The 23,017-nt window shown below is 37.3% G+C and overlaps 1 protein-coding gene across 17 annotated transcripts in view; it reads right to left on the minus strand.

Moving 5' to 3' along the window:
- Nucleotides 1–23,017, minus strand: part of Fryl (FRY like transcription coactivator) — a 307,006-nt gene that overhangs the window by 20,004 nt on the left and 263,985 nt on the right. For all 17 annotated transcript variants that reach the window (XM_087187581.1, XM_087187580.1, XM_087187584.1 and 14 more), the window contains 10 exons: nucleotides 21,934–22,541; nucleotides 21,552–21,649; nucleotides 17,159–17,329; nucleotides 15,112–15,252; nucleotides 12,677–12,874; nucleotides 11,350–11,511; nucleotides 11,159–11,233; nucleotides 10,690–10,866; nucleotides 6,607–6,810; nucleotides 4,559–4,726 (listed from right to left, as the gene is read on the minus strand). In XM_087187581.1, coding sequence (XP_087043707.1) covers nucleotides 4,559–4,726; nucleotides 6,607–6,810; nucleotides 10,690–10,866; nucleotides 11,159–11,233; nucleotides 11,350–11,511; nucleotides 12,677–12,874; nucleotides 15,112–15,252; nucleotides 17,159–17,329; nucleotides 21,552–21,649; nucleotides 21,934–22,541 — 2,002 coding nt within the window. The remainder of the gene's footprint in view (nucleotides 1–4,558; nucleotides 4,727–6,606; nucleotides 6,811–10,689; nucleotides 10,867–11,158; nucleotides 11,234–11,349; nucleotides 11,512–12,676; nucleotides 12,875–15,111; nucleotides 15,253–17,158; nucleotides 17,330–21,551; nucleotides 21,650–21,933; nucleotides 22,542–23,017) is intronic.

The following is a 23,017-nucleotide window of genomic DNA, read 5'->3' on the forward strand; positions in this document are numbered from 1 at the left end:
ACTGGTATTCTAGGAAGAGGTACTGGGAAGGCACAGGAATATGGGAGGAAAGCACAAAGTATACCAATGGAATGGGAATCTGGATATAATTAAGCAGGAAAAGGGGCATACTCTGAGTCTTCACAGAATAGTATTTAAAAATACAGCAAAAGCCAGGCAGGGTAGTACACATCTATAATCCCAGCTACTTGGAAGGCTGAGGCAGAAGGATTGCCAAGTTTGAGGCTAATAGGACTCCATCTCAAGAAAAATAAAAAAGGTGTGGGACATAGCTCAGTCCTTTCTGGGTTTAATTCCCAGTAACCCCCCTTCCCAATAATAATAATATAGTAAAATAATATTTTAATCACCCAAAAAGTTCATAGCGAATACATTTTACAGTTTAATTCTTTTTTAAAAAAGAGGTAAGCATTAGTCATTTGGAATATAATTTATGAGACAGTGGTACAAATATTTCTATAACTAGAATTTTTTGGTTTTAATTTTCCCTTGCATATCAATTTGAACATAATGTGTCATTACAAACCCAACATGTTAGGTCAAAGCCCTCACTATTTATCACTTTATACCTGTATTTGGTTACTGTATTTGCCCCTGAATTGTTAATTTCAAAACACTTTTATCAGTAGTTGTTATTATATAATAAACAATGAAATTTTCTAATAACACCTAGATTTCATGAAGGAAGTGCTTTTGGACTAATGGAATGCATTTCATTTATATGCAGATTATGAGAATCAGATTTCTTTGGACTTCACCTTCCTAGACAATGACATACTCATATGCTTTGTAACATTCAAAGACTCATTTCCTTGAAAAAATTTTGTGGTCCATAAATTAGATTCCAAGCTATTAATTACAACCTTCTGTAAAGGTTATACTAATAAATACAACTGAAGAACTGGATCCTTTCCAGAGAGCAGAGTTATTTGTATATATTACAGAGAAGGAAGAGACAAACAGCTCTAAAGATTTCTCCATGACAGTAGTTTACTCTCTTATCTTCCCAATATTAACATAATTTGAGGGAAAATTTCAAATGAAGACTCTTAGAAATATATAGAAGTATTCCTTTAATTTACGTAACATTTCACATAGTAAAATTGATTATATGTCTTAAAAAGCTGCTTTTAAATAGTTGATTTTATTTCAATATTTTGGTGCTTTTCTTTTTTTTTTTTTTTTAACAAATAGCAATTTGGGGTCACTATCAGGAAAAAACAAATTAGGTCAATAGTGTATATACAACAGATCCTATATTGTGTTATTCCCCTGTGGACAGCCATTCTCATCAGAACTGTTTGGACATGAAATGGCATGGATTTAAACACTCTTTTCATTCTCATCTATCAATGATACAATGTGTGTAGTGACAGTGGACCCACTACTATGAAAGGAAAAAAATACTAAATTGAAGTATTTTCCATTAGAAGAAAAAAATACTCCAAGACCCTTTATAGTGCTTGGCAAATAAGTCCATTAAATAGTGGGATTTGCAGTAACACATTTCTAATAAATATGAATTGCTTCTAGGAGGCAATTTCCTATGATTATAACTCACAACCAAAAGTAAAATATTTCCCCCTTTGTTGATAAAAAATAAAATACATAGCCACTAACCACTATCTTTCTTTTTTTTTTTCCGTACAGGGATCCAACTTGGGACCTTGCACCACTATCTTTTTAAAAAGGTGTTTTCTAGTATTAATCTGTTTGTCATTGTTTCAGATGAATAGATTTGTCGACCTTTTCTTTTTTCTTTTTGTTTTTGCTTTTTGGTACAGAACTCAGGTCCTTGCGCTTGCACAGCAGGTGGCAAAACCACTGAGCTAAATCCCCAGCCTGATTTGTTGACCTTTTAATGTGCTATGATCCAAACTAGACATGATTAACAATTAGTAGCATTGCTTGCTTATGGCTCCGGAAAGAAAAAGAAATGCTGTCAAAGTTGCTCCTCTCAATCCTATCAGTTGTCTCCTGCAAACCTCCTTCATGTTCATGTGCTGGCTCTGTTCAGGCTCTGCTTATCTCTAGCTCATATTGTTCTCGCTTATCTCCTTGACTTTTTCAGTACACCACCACACCTCTGTTGTAGAGACTCTAGGAGAACACAATTGAGACTGCAAACCCTCTCCCAATGACAGGCTGCACATGACAGGTACTATAGCCTACTTTCCATGAATAAAAGCTAAGATTTGAAAAAATCAAACAGATCATGTCCTTCTGCTTAAAAACTCCTTGTGGTCACCTGCTGTGTGGCTTGTAAGGTTTGCCATGGGGTGCTGTGGCCCACCCCTGGGATCCTTCTCCCCCAGTCTCTCCTGTTCACTGTGCTCAGGCCCCACTCATCAATTTTTTGTTCTTCACATTTCCTGGGGCCTTTCAACCAGTTGCTTCCTCTGCCTGGAACATTCTTCCTCCAAATCTTCAAGGCCTGGCCCCTTCTTGTCACTTAGATTTCATCTCAAAAGCTATTCTAAACTTTCTCCCTTACTCTAATTCATATTACTATTAGATTTTCACAATAATATCAATAAAATGACCACTTTCTGGTATATTACTTATAGTTTATATTTTAACCTATTATCTGCCATTCTTACTAGTATTAAGCACCATAAAGCCAGGAGCCTTTATCTGTTTTGTACGGCTGTATACCCAGGGTCTAGAATAGCATCTACCATGAGGAAGGGTCTCCGTCAATAGTGGCAAAATGAATGAGTGACTGCTCACATATGGTGTATTTCCATCTATTATCTGGCACAGTCCATGTCACAGGAGAGGTATTGCCATGGTTTGCATATGAACTGCCCCCAAAGGCCTATGGTGGTAAAGGCCTGCTCTCCAGGCTGGTGCTATTGGGAGATGGTAGAAGTGGGACGTAGTGGGGTCTGTCCGTCAGAGGGACTGTGCCCTGACCGGGATTGTGGGAGCTCTGACCTCCTCCTGCATCTCTTCCTTCTAACCCATGAGATGAACGGGTTAGATGCTCTACCACATGCTCCTGCCATGATGTGCTGCCACAGGCCCAAACCAATAGGCACAATTGATTGTGGACTGAAACCTCTAAACTATGAGCCAAAAGAAATCTTTTCTCATTTTAAGTTGATTATCTCAAGCAATAACAGCTAACACAAGGATATTTCTGGAAAGAATAAAAATCTACATTACTTCCCATTATCTCAAGATAAAGCTCAAGTCTTTAGAATGGCATTCAGGGGCCTGGGATTTAGCTCAGTGGTTCCACTGCCTGCCCTGCAAGCTCAAAGACCCAAGTTTGATCCCCGGTACCAAAAAAAAAAAAAAAAGAACGGCATTCAGGAATTTCTCCTGTCGTTTCTCTTTTTCTTCTACTCATTTTATTCACTAGAAACACTGACTTTCTTGCAGTTATCTGAGCATATCATTCTGTTTCACACTGCCATGTCTTTCCATGTCTTGTCCCTCTGCTGGCAGTCCCAGTGGCCGTGAAGCCTGTCCTTTACCACCAGCACTCCTAATGCAGGGCGGGTCACTCTCCACTGGGTTTTCACAAAGCCTTGAGCATATGTATATTACTGAATTTCTCATACATAACTGTAATTTTAAAAAAGCTTTCTCCATCTCCTTTAATATAGACAGAGTAGACAAAGTACTCCCCAAGAACAGGTCATGCCCTATTCTTCTTTCTGGCACCTATCTGGACTGCCTGGCATCTATTGAAATCACAATACACAACTGATTAGTTGAATTATCTAAGCCTTAGCCATATTAGCCTAAGCATTTTGAAAACTGCTAGTAAGGAAGCCAAAATGCCTTAAAAAATATGTTAGAGTGAATAGGTAATAACACGAGAATTTTCTGTACCAAAATAACATGATCTAATAACTACATTAGTCTAGATCTGAAAACTATACTAATTTTATTAACACTGACAAAAATATAGTAGTTTTCAATACTTACCAAAGCATAAAAGCATATATGATAGAGCTATAACAAGTACATTTAAAAATAATAATTTTTTTAAAAACTAAGAAAACTAATACTTACTTATTTTTGATCAGTCAATAGCTTGAATCTGGCTTACTTCTCACAGGCCTTTCCAAAACACATAATACTAGTGGTTCCAAAGTCTTTTGAAAGATTTCCTTGCACCAACTGCTAACACAGCTGGCCTGAGGTCCTAACCCAATCACAGCACCAATCACATAAACCCCACTCAAAGCAAAAGGGGAGAAAAAACAAAAGTGGTTCTTGAAAGAAAACGCAGTGCCACAGACAATGCCTGCCATCCCTAGCGAAGCACCTGCATGGTAACCGAGTCATAGTCCGAAACACAAAATGTTCATTGAGATACTTGAGATTATTTTTAACCTGTAGGTCATTTCCTTAACCTGCTGACTTTGTTTTCAAATCAGATCTGGCTTTTTTGTTTAGAACAACCCAACAGGTTAGAAATATTGGAAACAAAATCAAATAATTAGCACATCAGATGAAAACTCTGTTGAAAGAAAAGCAAAAGATCTAACAGAGTGCTAAAAAGAGTCTAGATTGGCCATGCACCAGCCCCATTTCTCCCCACCTCAGGCAGCTGGCTGCTAGCATTATCTAGACAAGCCTCCAAACTTGGGGTCTCATCTCTGATTTGAAGCACTTCTTCCATTGTGTTGCTGCCAGTGGAATCTTGAGACTGAAGCAGCAAGTCATGATGGTCTGGCATCATCTCATCGGCAGCAGAGTCATTGTTTAGCTGGAAGGAGAGATGATCAGACAAGGAATTCATTTACGAGCCAGTGTCACAAAAGCCACAAGAAATTTTTCTGTAACATAAAATATTTTAGGGGCTTAGTTAAAAAGAATTTGTGGGATTTCCAAAAGTTATCTTTTATTTCACTGACATTGGGTGTTATTAATGCAAGCAACTAACCTGGCAAAACTAGGCATTCATACGGGTTTTAAAATTTGGCTAAAGAAACAAAGTGGGGAAGTTCTACCTTACTGTGTTAGCTTTAGGCTAAAATTCATATTTTTATGTGTTGTGGTTTGGTTGGTCTGGGGCTTTGTAAGGCACCTGCTCTCTGATCTCCCTGTGGCTTTACTACCAAGCAGACTGAATTCGCAAGTGTCTTGAAGAGAGGCAGTGTTGAAATAGTGCCCAGGGAGCTTGTCTCACATGTGTGGGGCCCTGGGTTTGGGTTCAATCCCTAGTATGGCCAAAAAAATGTAGAGCTGTTGTAATGGGAAACATCATTAGTGACATTTTACTTTTTTAAAGTGGTAGTTATTAATTAAAAAAAAAATACACTTTTTCCTTCTAAGGAAACCATTCCTCAGGGTCAGTATTCAACGTAAGAAACATCAAGTTCATGATTTAGAGTACACAGAGACAAAAATTAATTCTTTCTATGAGAAGGAGTCAACTTTAAATTATCATTTTTTTTTTTTTTTTACCTCAATACCACTCTGAATAGGGCTGACCTTTTAAGGAGATAGTCAACTCTGCCCTCTGACTCTCATGATAGCCGCTCTTAATTAAGGACTTGAAGTTTTCTTCCTTGTATAAAATCCCTGTGAGGCAGATATCATCAGGGGTCTATTTTAAAGTAGAGGTTGGGTAACGACTACAGTTACACAGCAAATAAAGCAAGGCTCCCTTCCCCAGCCTGTATTATAGTAACCCGGAGGACAAGCCAGCCCTTCAGCACATGGTTGGGCTCCAGTGCCCCGACTGTCTGTGCCTCAGTCAGTCTCTGTGGCCAGGAACTTGACCATTCCTTTAAGTGAAGACTTCCTTGGAAGACCATACCTTACAGGCCTTGTCCAAGGCATGGCAGAGACAGACTACCTGGGGCAAATCCTTTTAGCAGCAGTGTCTGGGCCAGCTCGTTTAGTCTCCAGAATCACAATGACCTTTCCTACCTGTGTGGCTGGGGAGAGAGTTGTGGTGACTGGAGGACATGTCAATACCTTGGATAGATTGGTATCTCCTTAAATGTTCTGCAAGCGGTAATTATGGCTGTTGTTAGCAGCAACAGTTTCTCATTTAATATGTAAAGAGGTGGTGTTTAAAAGATACTGGGGCAACAATGAGATTTCCTAAAACTGGAAGCCAGCTACAAACTGATAAATCTGACATTCTGTCTAAAGCCAGCTTGGCGCAACACTTACTGCAGGCACATGACCAGCAGAAAGAGTGTGGAGCAAATGGGGCTACTTTAAACCGAGGTGCAGTTTAGCCTGGTCTGCAAAAGGCCTTTCACTACCAGCTGTGTAGCTACTGCTGACAATGGGCTCCACGCTGTTCCCTTATCACATGTGCCCTAGTCGCCATGCATCACACTGCCATCTTCAAGTTCTCACCCTACCATGACCGCAAATGTAGCCCTTCTTGCACCCTGATATTTCAAAATGAACAGATGATGCTTGCAGCCTTTATCTTCTCAGTTTGCACTCACTCTTTAACTCTCAGAGCTGCCCTTGGGATATAAGCCAGAACCTCCATATAGTTGACTTGATCTTGAAAGGGACCAAAGCTATGCTCAGTCTCTGCACACTACACTAACTAGGGAAGAAAAGCAGGTGTGGATTAAGTAGTGGTGGTGTTCACTACACAGAAAGGCAACAGTATACCATTTGTGTGCGTGACAGGATCTGGCTTGCAGTGAGGGCTGCTTCCTCTTCTGAGGACTCATCTGTATCCTCCTGGTTTGTCAGGTTCAGGCTGGGGGTGCTGCTTGAGCACTGGTACTCTTGGAGGGATGGGGTGTCCCCTTTGTCAATGCTGTCCAATGAGCGCCGGCGGACTCCCCAGTTAAAATTGTCCATACTTTCACCCTGGAAAAGCAAGACATACTTTCTAAGACCACAAAAATATATGCTTATAAATATAAATGTAAGATGCCAGGAAAACATAGGTCAAAATGAAAAATACTGAACACATCATCAAAAGCAGAGTTTCAATCAGCCCTTCAATTTCTTTAATCTTTTAACACATTATTAAATCTTTATATTAAAGAGATAAAAATTACTTGGTTGATAACCTGTTTTCACTAAATAATTTTCTTGACGTTCTTCTACCTTGTATTACTGGGGGACCAACTAAATCTATGCTCTAGGCCATTTCTATTCTAATACACAAACATGAATGCGACCACAAGAACAACAACTACATCACAGATGACAACACAGATGACAATAAAGAAACATCCCACAACACCAGGCTGCAACTTACCTGCAGCTCCTGGTTAGCAAAAAGGAAAACACACAGAATTAGAAAGAACGAAGACAAACATTTAAAGATATGCTACACTTTTTGGGAAACCTGTGATTTCTCTTACCCAAAGACTGATTCAAGCTCTGGATTAAGTTTTTTTCGAGAAGCCAACATGTGATTTAAAGTACTTTTTAATGCAAAATAATTGTGAAAAAGTCAGAGACAGACACTTAAAACAACATTTCTGTGATACACTTTAGCAACACAAACTTTAAGGAAATCTTCAAATTTTACATAGATTTAATACTTGGTATAATTCAAAAACTGACTTAAAATAGCCACATTCAATTGACAACATACAGGGTTACAATTATTTTGTTCTGTAGGATAGCTCTAGTTAAAAAAAATGCAATGGCCATTTTTTACTATAAAATAATTAAAAATCAAGATCACAGCTATCAAAACATAACCCATAACCATTGCCAATTTCAAAAGGTCAAGAAGAAATACGACATATTTCAATTTCACCCCTGCTACAGATTTGTATAAGTCATGTTTTTATTATTCTAAACTATCTAAACTGAGCCTCCTTTTTGTAAGAATACAATTCTTACAATCTTCCTTAGGCTCTGATATGGCAAATTATACTTGGTTGGCTAGCAAAGTATGATTTATTTGTTATTTTCCAAAGGAAGGGATTGTTCAGGTAGAGGTTTTCAAATCATCTTTTTTTTTTTTTTTTAATAAAGCAAAAGAAACTTAACTCAACTGTGCAAAATTCAAGCAAAACCTGAGCTGTGTAGGTTGAAGAAGGGCTCTAGAAACTCTGTCCATTTGGCTCTTGGATCTTTCCTGGCTGTTTCTCAAAGTATCTTAGAAGCCCTAGGGCTCTGAGGGTTAGAATTTGTACATTTCTAGAATATATCATTTCAAATATAATTACATAGCATATTACAGAAAAATGGTAATAGCCCTCAAAATATATTTGGTGAACAAAAGACTATACTCTGGGTTTTCAAAATAGAAGGATATTTTAGAAGTTTCTTCAGTGATGAAGTTTGTTTTTTAGCGAAGTATTTCCTATTATCATGCTTTAAGAAAGACTATGTCTAGGTTTTAGAAAACACATAGTGGCATATGGCTGAAACCCTAGCACTCTGGGAGGCTGAGGCAGGAGAGGACCACAAGTTCAAACCCAGTCTGGGCAAGCTAGTGAGGGACTATTTCAAAATTTTAAAAAAAGATGGAGGAGTGTAGCTCAGTGCAAAGACCCTGGGTTCAATGCCCAGTATTGAAAAAAAATCATTTGATGTGCTTAATTATGAGGTATAAATTAAAGCCTCAAATCACTGTGACTTGAATTAAAGAAAGATCTTCAGTAAGTATCTTTAATCCTTTTGGACTGAAAGTCTACTAAAAGCAGTATTTATTACCACTGACATTTTAGAGTACTGTATGAACTTGGAAACATTTGCAGTGCTCTTTAAAGAAAAAAAAGCAAACAAAAAAAATAATAACCTTACCATTAAAAAAAGGTCAAGAGAGTGCCTTTAGAAATTTAAACTCTGAACTAAAAAAAAAACACAAAGAACTGCAGGAGAATTTAGAAACCACTTATGGCCTTGGGGTAGAGGAACAGCAGCAGGTCTCTTGAATTTGAACCCATTCCTCTTTCTTCCCTGGCTATGCAAGTCTGCTCTATTTTCTACAATATATTTTTCAAATGATGAGCATGAAATCACTTTTAGAGGGTGATGAAAATCACTTTTAGAGAGAGGGGGGAAAAGAAATGAAAAAAATAGAAGACATCAGCGGAGTAGCCTAGAGTAAGAATGTATATTGTTGAAACTTTGCTTTTAAAGATGTACACACTTGGATGTGAGGTAAAATGCGTGAAGTGTGGGTTAGTACTAACAAAGTGTCTTGTTCTTGGGTCGCTATAAACCTGTTCAGGAGCTCTACAGCTCCCCAGCTAGGGGAAAGCCATTTGTGTGCCTCCCAGGCACCATGGTTTCCTCTGATCTGCTGAGGAGGCTGGAGCATACTGAGGATGGGAATCTCACCTCCCAAAACTAGTCTCCCATCAGTAATTAACAGTGTGACATGGTGCAGGCCGGCCCATTTCATCCACATCACTTATTAGAGCCAACAGAAACATCCCCTTAGCCAGGCGGGGTGGTACATGCTTGCCATCCCAGACATCTAAGAGGCCAAGGCAGCAGGATTTGAAGTTCAAGCCTCGCATGGGCAACTTGGCAATATCCTTTCTCAAAGTAAAAAAAGAGGAGGCTGGAAATGCAGCTCAGCTGGAAGGCCCTGAGTTTAATTCCCAATACTACCACCAAAAAAAGATCTTAAGTGATGGATGCATATTAGCTAAGTTCTGATTGTTAAGAAAAATAAATATCAAAATATGGTATAGATACTTGATAGAGGCATTTTAAGTCTTCTCACATGTAGATATTTGTAACAATTTAAAAATGTATAGTTTCTGACCTCATCTATAGGAACGTGTTCCTAATAGCCTAACACAATAGGACAGTCCTATTACATTTGCCATAGTAATTATTTTAGAAATTGGTGTGTCACAACTGGGACCAAGGAAATGTGGCAAGAAGTTTGCTAAGAGCATTTAGGAAAGCAGCTTCTTTATTCTCCTAAGACCATTTCTGGAGGCAACCCTCACTTCCTCCACATGCTTGGTGGAGGGGACCTGCTAAGGTGTGGTGGCACACAACAGTGACAGCCATCTTGCTGCTGAGGCCAGGCTATCTGCATGGAAGAGCAGAGCCTAGCGAAGTGCAGGGAAACAGTTGGAGACCTTCCCGAGCCACACTAAATATGAGCTCTAACTCTGCCTTTCATGTTGGAGAGAAAGCTCTTTGGGTAGCTAATGCAGAGGCACTGAGAACCGCTAAGGTTATAAAGAAGAAAGCAGTCAGGGAGAATCTCTGTCACCTACCAGAGGGCAGAGCTGTAGAAAGCTAAAGCCTGTCTGCCAATTTAGTGACAAATGCCACCTTCTTTACAATTATGTTTGCTCAATTTTAATATAATTTTTGTACTATTTTTCTACAAATTAATTTGCATAGCTCATACATAAAATTAGCTCATAAAATTAAATCTAAGCAGAACCTTAAAAATATTTAGAACTTAAAAATATTTTTAAGAAATCTATGTTTTCACTCTGTATTTTTGTTGTTGTTGTTTTGTTTTTTTGGTACTGGGGATTGAACTCAGGACCTTGTGCTTCCGAGGCAGGCAGTGGCACCACTGAGCTAAATCCCCAGCTTTATTCTGTACTTTAAGGATAAAGATGAAAAACTGGATGTTCCTCCTTTATTTCTTCTGCTATTGACCAACTGTAATAATCATATTAGTTTCTAATTTAGGTTTTTTATTTTTGTGACCTTATATTGAAATTAATAAGCAAAGAGCCCAGGGTCAGTCCTGGTATTTGTAACTATTCTATTAAAAGTGTAGAAAGCCCACATTCTTACCTCTGCATCTTCCAATTCAACATCTAAAAAGTCAAAATCCTTAAAAACACCAAACTGTTGTTCACTCGTATTATCTTCTATGGCTACTTCTTCCTCTTGAATTATGTCTTCAGTCATAGAAATTAGACTAGTCTGTTGGTCACCAACTTCCAAATCTTCATTAGAAGAAAATACGACCTGATGCCACACAAACAACCAAAATACAGCTTTGTCACACTGCATGAGATATCAGAGCCTCAAGAGCCACTGCGGGCCTCATCCTTCAGTGAACCCAGAGCTTAACACTGGCTTAGGGTGAATATCTAAGTAGCATAGCTGCCAAGTATCACAACTGACAAGAATTTTCTTCTTTTTTTTTGCATTCTTAGATAATACTACGACTAAGTTAGAAAAGGCAATCAAGGAGACAGAATAACTTCTTCATGAAAAATCATGGTTTCTGTAATAACTTGTATTAATGATAACTTACGGATGGATTCTTCGGGAGGCCAGATTCTGGGCCACAGAGAGAAAGCACATTCATTAACTTTTCTCTTGTTCTTCGCTAAAGAGAAGAAATTCAAATGTTAGTATTGCTGATAAAATGAGACAAATTCACAAGTTTTCATACACATAACAAAACTCATTGTATGAATGTTGAACTTTGATGTTCTTAGGTACCTGTGATAACTGAGGCCTTTTCCAGCTGACAGGAACCAAGGCATTAGAATTAGAACCAGAGGACGTGGAAGAAGTACTTCTTGTGACAGCAATCACTTTCGGCTTCCCATTCCTTCCAGCTGCACTGTGCTGATCTCCATACTTATTTCCAATGATTGGTGTCTACACAAAAACAAAGTACCAGTGTTGACTCAAATACTTCAACATCAAAGACACCTACAAGGATTAAGAGTATACCTATAATGACATTTTGTATAAATAATAAAAAACACATAAGGAGAGAGATTATTTAGTATAGAGCAGATGTTATGAAAACCAAAGGTTTTTTCATTGAGACTTGATTTTATTGGTAATAATAACTTTATATCTGAGATTATTAGAGCTTTTTCCTATTTTATATATCATCTGCTTTAAAAAAAACTATCACCTCTGCTTGTCTCCCCCCTTATGATTATAAAATATAGCTTTGTAGAAAGCTCAAAAAACATAAAAACAATTTTTAAAAAATTACCTGTAATGTCACTTCATTTAACTTGTTAAATTTTGACATTTTTTCAATGTATATTGTTCAGTGTTTCAACAATGTTACTTTAGCAAATATTAAAGTAACAACTTCAAATAGGAAAATTTCTGTGCATCTTTTTACTACAAAACTGATGTGTAAAAATTTGTTTCAGTAATAATTCTATGATGATCCAAAACACATGCATGTAGTTTGAAAAGTGTTTTGAATTTGCATTTAAAAATAAAATTCAAGTTCATCTGCATGTCATCCAAGTCCTTTTCTGATCTGTTTCTTGTTTATCTCCTTAGGCATGACTACCACTACCCTCCCGATCTTCATTTTCCAGTGAACCTCATCTTGCTATTGCTTCCCCCACTTTACAAGGCTGTTCTGTGGACCTATGTTTGGGCACATGTTTCCCCTTTTTGCATGGAATGTCCACCAGGTAAACCTCCTTCTGGAAAATATTATATATTCCCATAGCACTTTTAATTTACTTCCAGACAAAGCACTTATCACAATGCTTGCTTCTTCACGACACTGAAAGCTTCCTAATAGTAGGACTTCTTTCCATTCTCCATCTGTTTTTTTTTTTTTTTTTTTTTTTTTGGTACCGGGGATCGAACTTGGGATCTTGTGCTTGCGAGGCAGGCGCCAGAACCACTGAGCTAAATCCCCGGCCCCTCTCCATCTGTTTTTCATAGCATCTATCACAATGTCTAACAATGAGTATGAGTTCAATTTATGCTTGTTGAATGAAAGAATAGATAAACCAGTGAAAATTCCAGATAGAGTACCCATATTAATTCCTGAGCATCTTACCTCAGAAATGTCAAAATGAAAATCTAAGGTCTTCCCAGGCAACTCCTTAGAGACATTATTAAAAATTTTAGTGAAAGATATTTCAGGAGAACCTATATCTCCTCCATAGGACTTGGGGATGTCGTTGGGTACGACAAGACTTGCAGAGCGTGACACCACCAGTTTTAATATATTGAGGGCTTCCTTCCAGTAAGGACTCTGGTTTAAAGAATCAACATATAAAAGTTATAAATGCATGTTAAGAGCAGAAATTTAGTGCGTAATGTAGACTATAAAAATATTTCTACAAAACACCTGTAAAAATGTTTACTTCTCTTTTGAGATTCTTAGTTATTTTTTTAAATTTTTTTATTTTTTTAATTTTTTTTGGTACTGGGGCTCAAACTCAGGACCTTGCACTTTCAAGGCAGGCAGTGGCACCACCGAGCTAAATCCCTGGCTTCCTTTGAGATTCTTAACAGAAGGTTCGAGTTGCAAAAGGAAAGCAAATACAAGCTATTATATATACTGTTAAGTTTGTCAGATACCATATACTTAATTAATGTTACCAAATTGGAATATCTTGACTCCCAATGAGTGCATTATAAATATCATTAAATTAGAAAGGCTACTACAGTAATTTGGCAAGAGTGGCAAACAAAGGGATTGTATGTATATGTGTACTTTCCAGATGAATCAAGTTTATAGTTTTAAGACTAAAATTTAAATATATAAGTCACACAGATAAAAAACTATTTTATGTATACTTTCCCTTTTAGACATAAATATATTAAAATGTCAAAACATATTTTGGGCTTTGTTTCTTTTTTTTTTGGTACCAGGGATTGAACTCGGGACCTTGTGCTTGTGAGACAGGTGCAGTGCCACTGAGCTAAATCTCCAGCCCTTGGGCTTTGTTTGATGACCTGGGACCCACATCCTGCACTAACCGGACACCCTCAGGGATTACTTGGTTGTACAGGTTAGGGTGTTTGTTCCCCTTCATTGTGGCTATGTTTCTTGAGATATTTTTCTCCTTTTCTTAGTTTTGTATGTTCCCACCAACATAGTTTAAGAATGATTTCACATGACAAATGTATATGTGGAGAAGAATCAAAACTTAATACAAAACACACAATATTTTTCTTTTACCATCTACTGAAAAGAATACATAGAAAAAATTACTTTTTAAAAAATTTATGGTACTCAAATAATCTTAACCATGTATATACATATTCTTTCACAGCGGACATTTGAGGGGGAGTTATGGTTTATATCTACATGTCCCCACAAAGCCTCATGCACTCATAGGCTGAGCTTCTGGAAGGTGATATAGCTGACTCGCTGTTGGAAGGTGGAGCTGGTTGGAAGAGCCGGTCACTAGGGTGACCTGGGAGGATGTATCTTCCTCCTCCACTCTTCCCTTTTCTGTTTCTTGGCCACCAGGGAGATTTGCTCCAAGGCAGGACCCTCCACTCTGCTGCTTCTGCCCTGGAGACAGCCAACTATGGACTGAAACCTTTAAAAGACATGAACCAGAATAAACTTCTCCTCCTTAATTTGTTGATAATGCCCATGACTACCAGGAGTGAGAGGGCCGGGGATTTAGCCTAGTGGTTCTGCCGCCTGCCTTGCAAGTGCTAGGTCCCAAGTTCAATTCCCAGTACAAAAAAAAAAAAAAAAAGGAGTGAGAAACTGACTAAGACGGGGACGGGGGTGGGGGGGTTGTCACTATCAAGACAAAAACAAAAAAAGGAAATGAAAAATATTTGGCAGAACTGAGTTATGCAATTTAGTTAATATCTTGATATAAAGATACATAAATTGCTAAGTATTTAATAATAATAAAAAGGTCCACATAATATTGTAATATTTTAAGCATGTCGTTGTAAAAAGTTTAGTTTAAGGAAGTTATGACTAAGTAGAAATACAGACTCTAAAGAGGCCATCTGTTTCTAAAACTAGTACTTGTTACGTAGACTCTGGTTGACAAATAGGTACAGTGAAAGAATGAGTCACAATCCTAATTTCCAGAGGGGTAACTACTGCCATAGCACTATGGCAGTAAACTAAATAAAGTAAACTTAAAGTGCTACTGCCATTTGTGTATGTATGATCCAGTCTCCACTGAAATGAACACTTTTAGATGTACTGTTAGAATCTAAGGTAGGAATCATACTGGACCTCCCATTCAGATTCTGCTTCTCTTTTTTTTTTTTGGTACCGGGGACTGAACTCGGGACCTTGTGCTTTCGAGGCAGGCAGCGGAACCACTGAGCTAAATCCCTGGCCCCAGATCCTGCTTCTTTATCACTTACACTGAGAACATTTTCCATGTCATAAAAATTCCTGAAAATGTGACTTTGTTCCTTACTCTTAGACATTTAGGAGGTTTTTTACGATGATAAACTGTTTTGAGTTGAACAATGCTATCCCTACTTTCTGTGGTCACTCACCTGTACATATTTACCGATAATCTTTATGATCTCCAGATTAAACTGCTTGGCTGGGGCTGCAGACAGGTCAATATGACTCAACAAACTATAGATGATCTGTAGTAATGACTGCTGCATACTGGACAATCCTTTTTCCAACAGCTAAAAGTAATATTGAAAAGCGGACTTTAATCAGGTTGAACAAAAAACACAGTATCTATATGTATGATGTTAAAAATGTAATTGATTTAACTCATGAGTTTATAGTTAGGTCGGAAGTCCAGAAACAAAGTAAAAGTTAATGTCTATTATTATTTTTCTTTGGTTCAAGAAAGAAAACTGGGTAATTATTTTTCATCTTTATTTCCTTAATAAATTTAGCAAAATAGCATTTATTTTAGGATAAAAGAAAAACCACCAAACCACTATCACCAAAGAATTATAAACTTCCCACAAACCATTTACACCAGCCATTTATTAGATATGTGATCTTGCACAACTTTATTAACCTAAGTCCTAATTTTGTTAAAGTGTAAAATATCAATACTACCTACCTTATAAGGTTTGTAGGGCAGACTAAATTAAAGATATGTCATTTTAAATGCATGAAGCTGTTTTAGTAATGTTGCTGGATAATTACTGATACCACAAGGATAACTTAGACGAGTAAGAGTAACATTTGAGGCAAAAGTCATTCCTTTTAGCTTGTGGAACAATGGCGCCCATGTGCGAGGTACAACAGGCTGCATTGTGCCAGTTGCAGACCGTGAGACCTCACAGTGGACCTTTTTACGGGCTGGTACTGCCTTGGCATGAGCTGTGTGGCAGCACATATGTGAGGCTGGATGAAGGCACTCAGATTCAAAGTTGATTAAGGTGGTTAGGCCTGGTTTTATGCTGGTTCTCATCCTAAAGCTATGTGTGTAACATAAATCTAGTGACATGCAGCATCCAATTAGGGTAAGTGCGGCCAAGCAGACAGCTCACACTGTCAGTTTAAACATAAAGTTGATTGTAACAACAAACCAGCATTTAAAATATTTACACTATGAGCCAGGCGTGGTGTGCATGCCTGTAATCCCAGCACTAAGGAGGCTGAGGCAGAAGTTTGAGGCCAACCTGGGCTACATAGTGAGTTTAGCGCCAGCCTGAACTACAAAGGGAAACCCTGCCTCAAAAAAATAAAAACAAAACAAAAAAAAGTATATCAGTCCTGACATTTTATGATAGCTAATAATAGTGACTTTAGCTAAGTTTAAAAACAGTATTATGAGCAATATTTAGTCAGTTATATAAATAATTTCTTTCAAGCTTGTTTTACGTCTAATTTCTTGAGGCCAACATTTTATTTTTATTTTTTATTTATGTTTTGGTACTGGGAATTGAACTCAGGCCCTCGTGGCTTTTTTTTTTCTGGTACCGGAAATCGAACTCAGGAACTTCCACTTGGAAGGCAGGTGCGGCACCACTGAGCTACATCCCCAGCCCTGATAAACATTTTTAGTGACAAGGAATTTCTTCCATTTGAGATTTTCTTTGTGGTGATTTACTGAGTAATTTAGTTTTCCAGGCATGAAGTTACATCAGATGCATCAATAATGTTAACTTTTTATGCAGATCTAGGGCTTCTTTTTGTAATTCTATTTTTTGCCCCTCAAAATAAAAACTTATACAGTAATGTCTTTTAATATTGTACTATTTTTCCAGAAAGTATCTCAAACTAATTTTTTAGAAACAAAAATCATAACCATTCTCTAGGATCAAAACCACTAAAAAACCATTTTGTGTTAAATAAAGGGAGGTTTATATTATTTAGAGATTTATGTCATTTAAGAACAGCAAATAAAAGAAAAAAACACTGGAAATGGAAAAAAAAAACTACCACTTTTGTAAAAACTTCCTTTATACCTGAGTTATCTATCTCTATCTATCATCTATCTTTAAAAACTGTCATCTCTAGTCATACTCAAAAACAACCTGAAGATTAGTACAATAGTCCTGCTTCTTGAAATAAATTCACTTGAAGATTTTGCCACAAAGCAGTTAAAAATGAAAATTTTAACTTTACCTCTGCAAGGTAAGTCACAAGGTTAAATGTAGTATCTGAGAAGGAGTCGTGCAGGTATCTGCACACCACGTTGATCCAATTAGAACAGTCTCTGGAATATGTGTGTGTACTATACAAGCTCATCATGTGAGCCAGGTTGACAAGTGTGGGGCATTTTTCTTCTGCACAAACCTAGAAAACAAATACAATTATTCACCTAAAATAAAGATACAGGTTTAAATCTGATTTTATGCTAAATACACTCACTTAATCAAATAATTTTGATATACATTTTAAATTTTCACTGCATTTTATTTCAATACAGTAGAAAAGTTATAGAAGAGGAAAAAAGAACAAGATATTCTTAAGAAAGTAACACTAGATAAGATGGAAAGAGGATTAGTATTGTCACACATTCTGTGGGCACTAAACAGTGTGATTCTCTTCAGTCAGACTGAAGACTGTAAAACTGTAAGACTGTAAAACTCTGTAAAACTGTTTTTAAAGGGCAAAAACCAACCTATGATTTTGTGAACACTGCACATCACTTTTTAACTGACCCAAATGCATATGTAACTTACTGCACAAGGGCCTGAATAAGCTGACTCCACATGTGGGCTGTCAGGGAGCCTCAGAGCGGCTGTCAGACAGGAAATGCTGCCCAGGGCTTCTCAGTGGAGCAGCCAGTTGCAGAGAGGAGCAGCATGTGTGATGCAGGCAAAGGCCTCACAGGAGCCCTGACAGAACAGAGCCCTCCATCTCCACAGGATGCCAGTGTGCAGGCTGGCGCTCACGGTGCTGTTCAGGAAAGCACCTACGCTCTGAGGTCCTCGGCCAGCCTTTACAGGTCACTTCAGGATGTGTGAACTTCTTTGAGTTGGCTCTCGGTAGTACTAGGAATCTGGGTCAGTGGATGTGTGGGGGGATCTTTTCGACTGAATGGGCCTTTTAGTCTTTGTTCCTTGAGTTACTGGTAAGGATGCTCCTTAGCCTCTTCTGGGGGACGGACCCCTTGATCAATCCAGAACTGTAAAAGGGCCATGCTTAGCTTCCATACCCATCTATCATGAAATGCTAGCCTCATGGTAATTTCTTTCCGTTTCCTTTTATTTTCCTCACTTATTCTTCTATCTCACTGATGGTTTGTGTATGTTTTCATAACTGCCTAGAATATTTAGTGAGGAAGTCAGGCTATTTCTTTATTAGTACTATGTACATATATTTGTATATGTAATTTTCAAAAAAATAGAACTTTTACTTCGATAATTCAGAAGACATTTATAGACTGAAGGGTGTCAAGTTCATTATTTAGACATTATAATTGGATGGGCCTGAGATATAAAGGCACGCAAGATTGTGGAGACCAGTAACGCAGTGCCACAGAAATTATTTTATAAAATCAGTCAAAGAGCTGATATCTTAGCAAGGAATGGTGACACAGCCCTGTAGTCCCAGCATTCAGGAGTTTGAAGCAGGAAGCCTGAGGTACACAGTGAGACCCTACCTCAAAAAAAACCAAAAAAACAAAAAAACCCCTATTTTTGAAAAAAGAGAAAATTTCTTGGAATAGATGGTATGCAATTTTATAATAAAGCAAATGACTTAGGATTTAGTTTTCAAATCTTTGAATCACCAAGTTAAAATATGATCCAAAGAAAATGTTTTATAACAAACTTTTTTAGCATATTAATTTTGCCCTAAGGAAAGAGAAAAATATTTGCCTCATTTTGAAATTCTATGTTCTCCATGGGAACAAATAGCACAACTAGTGATATTTGCATAATGAGGAAGTACATAATGGCAGAAAATTACTCTCAACAGTTATAAGTGAGAGAATAATTAAGGAATAATTTCATTCACATCCTGCAGGTTGCTAAAAGCATACAGAGAGGGAACCTTTGTGTGCTGCTCAACAGGAAAGCAGACTTAAAAACAATTTATGAATCACCGAAGCCTCTATTTGATTGCTCCCCACTTCCTCTCAGTGCTAGGGTTTGATCTTGGGGTCTTGTAAATGCTAGGCAAGCTCTCCACCATGGAACCATGCCCATCCACCCACCGTCTACTTGATTTCTTAAAAACAAAAAGATATTTGGGTATTTCCCATACCCCGATGTGGTCAGGACATCAGCAGCTTAATACTCAAGCAGCTGTGACATCTGTCAGGCCAGGCCAGCCTCCCTGGTTACCCCAGCACCATGCAGGTAGCTATTCAACACATTCTGGCTGCTATTTTATTCCTTTATAAGGGTATTTGTGCTTTTTATTTTCTTGACATGCCAAATTAAACCAATATACATTTTTTCCTGTCTAACTCACACGAGGGGGAATTCTTGCTTAGAACATTTTTCTAATGGTATATCATTAGAATATTAAAATTAAAACTTTTAATAAATTTTATATTTTATATCACTTTTAAATCTTAGTGCAAATATTACATATGCAGTTGGTTTCTTTTACACAAATAATAATTTTCAGATAAACATTTTTCATTTAATATTTAATGTTCTATTGGATTTGTTTATTAAATATAATCAAGATTAGGAGATAATTTTTGGCTTATTCCTCTCCACTGTTTTTAAGACAGTAACACATATTTCTACTAACTATAAACAATGGCCCTTCTTTTCACTTACGTGCTTTAAAATGATTAGGTAAGAATTTCTCCATATCTAATTTATTTCAAAATTTAATTAGGGATTGACTCAACAGCTTATCTTATTAAATATTTTCTTGTCATTTATTATTACCTGGAAAAATAATGAAAAGTTCCTTACACTTGTTACTATTAATGCATTTCATCATGACCTTGATACTTATTAGGGCTGACATCTTGGGCCATGGAAAGATAGGTGCACACTTGCTCATTTTATTTACAGTGGATCCTTGAGTTATGACCAGCCTGACATACGACCAGAATTTTAGTTTAACTTATGAACAAAGTCTTGAGTTACGACCTGAATGCCAGCCGCTTGTGCTTCCATATGGTCTCAGATACAGATTTAACCCTTAAAGAGTTCTGGAAGGTATATTAAAACATCTTTTCCTGTGGGGGGTTGAGAAATAAATCCTGGGCCAATTTCTAAGGATACTGAGATCTGCCTGGAAGAAAACGTGGCCTAAAATTATATAGGAGAGACTCTGAAGACAACTGACCAGCTTGAGTTACAACCAGCCCTCGGGAATGAATTGAATTTGTAAGTCAAGGGTCCACTCACTATACGGTGCTACTTGTTAACTGAATCTCAGCTTTTCTTTTTAAATTGCTTATGTAAGAAGCTCACCCCAAAATTTTATTTTCTTGTTCCCTTCTGATGAAAATTTGCTTTTTCCTCCCAGTGCTTTAGGAAGGTTCTCTTACTTCCATTGTTATTCACTGACCCTGCTTCATCCACCTATTTTTCTGCTGTCTGTATGTTACTTGTAAATTTATGTAACTTCCTCTTGTAATTGTTCAGTTTCAGTCTCAAAAGCCTTCCCCCCAAAAAACTCAATGAGTGACCAGATTTTTAAAAATTAAGAATTATATTTAAAAAGATGGCAAGTTATGAGTTTTTTATTGTTACAAAGAAATTATTAAAAATATAAAATGCCTAAATTATATTCTTCTAAAATTAAGATATACAACACTTTTAAACACATGATAACATGTTAACAGATGATTTTAAAATAACTTTACTATTGTTTTCAGAACTGTACAATGGGAAGGAAAGAGTCAAAGAAAAAACAATGAAGGGAGCAGAGAGACTATGAAAAAGAAGAACATTAAAAGGAAAAAAAAAAAGGCAAACAAAGGGAGAGAAAACTTTCAGAACCTCAAAATATATTATGTCTTCTTCCCCTGGGCTTTTGTACATGTAATTTATCCTGTCTAGAAAACATCCACTTTTGGCCTACTCTTGGCCCCTTACCCAAGGACCTTAACTTTGGTTGTTTCTATTCAGCCTCTGCTGTTGGCTCAGGTAAGACTTCCTCTAAGGTGTATGTGCTACCACAACATTCTGCCCTCCCCATCTGCCCACTTCCTAGATTGCAATTCCCACTCTGAGGACCATAAGGGCCAGTATACTACCTACTTTGCTTACTGCTGTGTTACCAGGACCTAACCTGGTGGCAGTGAATAAAGGAATGGAGGAGAAACTGACAGAAAGATAAAGGAAAAAGTAGGGGAAAAGAGCAGAAAAAGACTCAGACTCAGAGGAGTGTTACTCTAATTAAATAATTTTATTCACTGTCATTTGGGCAGCTGTGACTTATGTTACTATGTAAGTGCTTTACACATGTGAACAGAACAGACAGAAACAAAATTCACATTGGGAAGTAACAGGAAAAGGACTTTTAAAGAGATTTCCCCCTTAAGATCAACTGCAGATGAATGTCCTTACAGTTATCTTTCAGCATAACATTTGCTTACCTTTGCTATTCGGCTAGCTGTTTCTTTGCAAAACTGCGTTGGGCTGTCAAAATGTTGGATTAAGTGAGGCAATAAGCAAAGGATGTTAAGAGGAAAGCCTATTAAAACAAAAAAAGCAAACAATAACCAATTTAATTGCACATTATTTTAAAAGTTAAAAGGCACTTTAAAAAATGGTTTGCAGAAACCATTTTCTTTTTATTTCCTGGGGTATTCCATCTTCTAAATTCTGATACTGCTTTTACCAAATATTTTAAGCTAATATATAAAGAACTATCATTGAAGAAAAGCAGAAATTAGTAGACTTCAAAACAATTAGTTTACATTTCAACTACATTAAAATGCAATTATATTAACATTAGTGCAATTATATAAACATCACCTGACAACTGGGAAGGATCTACCAATGTGTGTTTGGAGACAGAAATGAGTTTACTGAGGAGGTGGATGGTCATTTCTTGGGTAGATACTGAGGTAAAACCCTTAAGGAAGAGCTGTTGAAGGCCTGGAAAATTATTCCACTTCAGTTTGCTTTGTACATTTTCAATCTTCTCTCGACTCTCTGATTTATCCAATGGCAAATGGATAAGCAGTTTGTTGAGAAGCCTGAGAGCCAGGAGGTATTCATATTCGTAATCTGATTCTAATAAAGATGTTGCTATCCAAAAAATGGTGGCCATCAAGTTGGTGGGCTCAGTAGTGGACTGCACATCATACATGGCCTTCTCTCGCAGAGAGGAAAGGCTTCTAGTCCTCGCTAAGCTACTGGTGTGGTTTATCCGTCCATCTGTTATATCCAGTGTGTTGCTCCGCCGGCGGTCACCTCTGCGGTCACCCATTAAACTTAATCTCAAAGAGTTGCTTCTTGCATTACTGTTATATCCCAAATAACTGCTACCACTAATGGGACTTGTGCTTAGGTTGAGTTGTCCAGTGCTTTTCCTGTTAGCTGCATACTTGTTTCCCATTAAAGGATCATGGTATGAGGTTCTTTAAAAAAAAAAAGAAAGAAAAGATGAATGTATTGTCTAGTCACTTCTTTTGCTACATTAATTTTACTCACAAAAACTGGAAAATAACTGTTAACAGAAAACAACAGGTTTAAGTATACCTGATGTTTGGATTACATTTCAGTTTTGCCTTTGTATTAAGAGGAAATGTACAATAGTGCCTTTTCTGCTATGGCCATTTGCTTTAAGATGGTAGCACAAGGTTGGACTTGGTGAGAAATTCTGTTGCAGTAATCACTGACAACTTTCAGACCTGGGCCACACACACTGCACCCAAAGCAAACCTCACTGGTCTTACCCTCAGACTTCATAGTACTGACGTCCTTATTTCTTTAATGACATATTCTTTTAAAAGAACCAAGCTCAAATATTTATTTTTTTATTTTTTATTTTTTTGGTACCAGGGATCGAACTCGGGTCCTTTGCGCTTGCAAGGCAAGCGGTGGAACCACTGAG

This window comes from Heterocephalus glaber, unplaced genomic scaffold (genome assembly GCF_053883595.1).
Source record: "Heterocephalus glaber isolate CG9 unplaced genomic scaffold, H.glaber_assembly_v1.0 deba00001509, whole genome shotgun sequence".
Lineage (NCBI taxonomy): Eukaryota > Metazoa > Chordata > Mammalia > Rodentia > Bathyergidae > Heterocephalus > Heterocephalus glaber.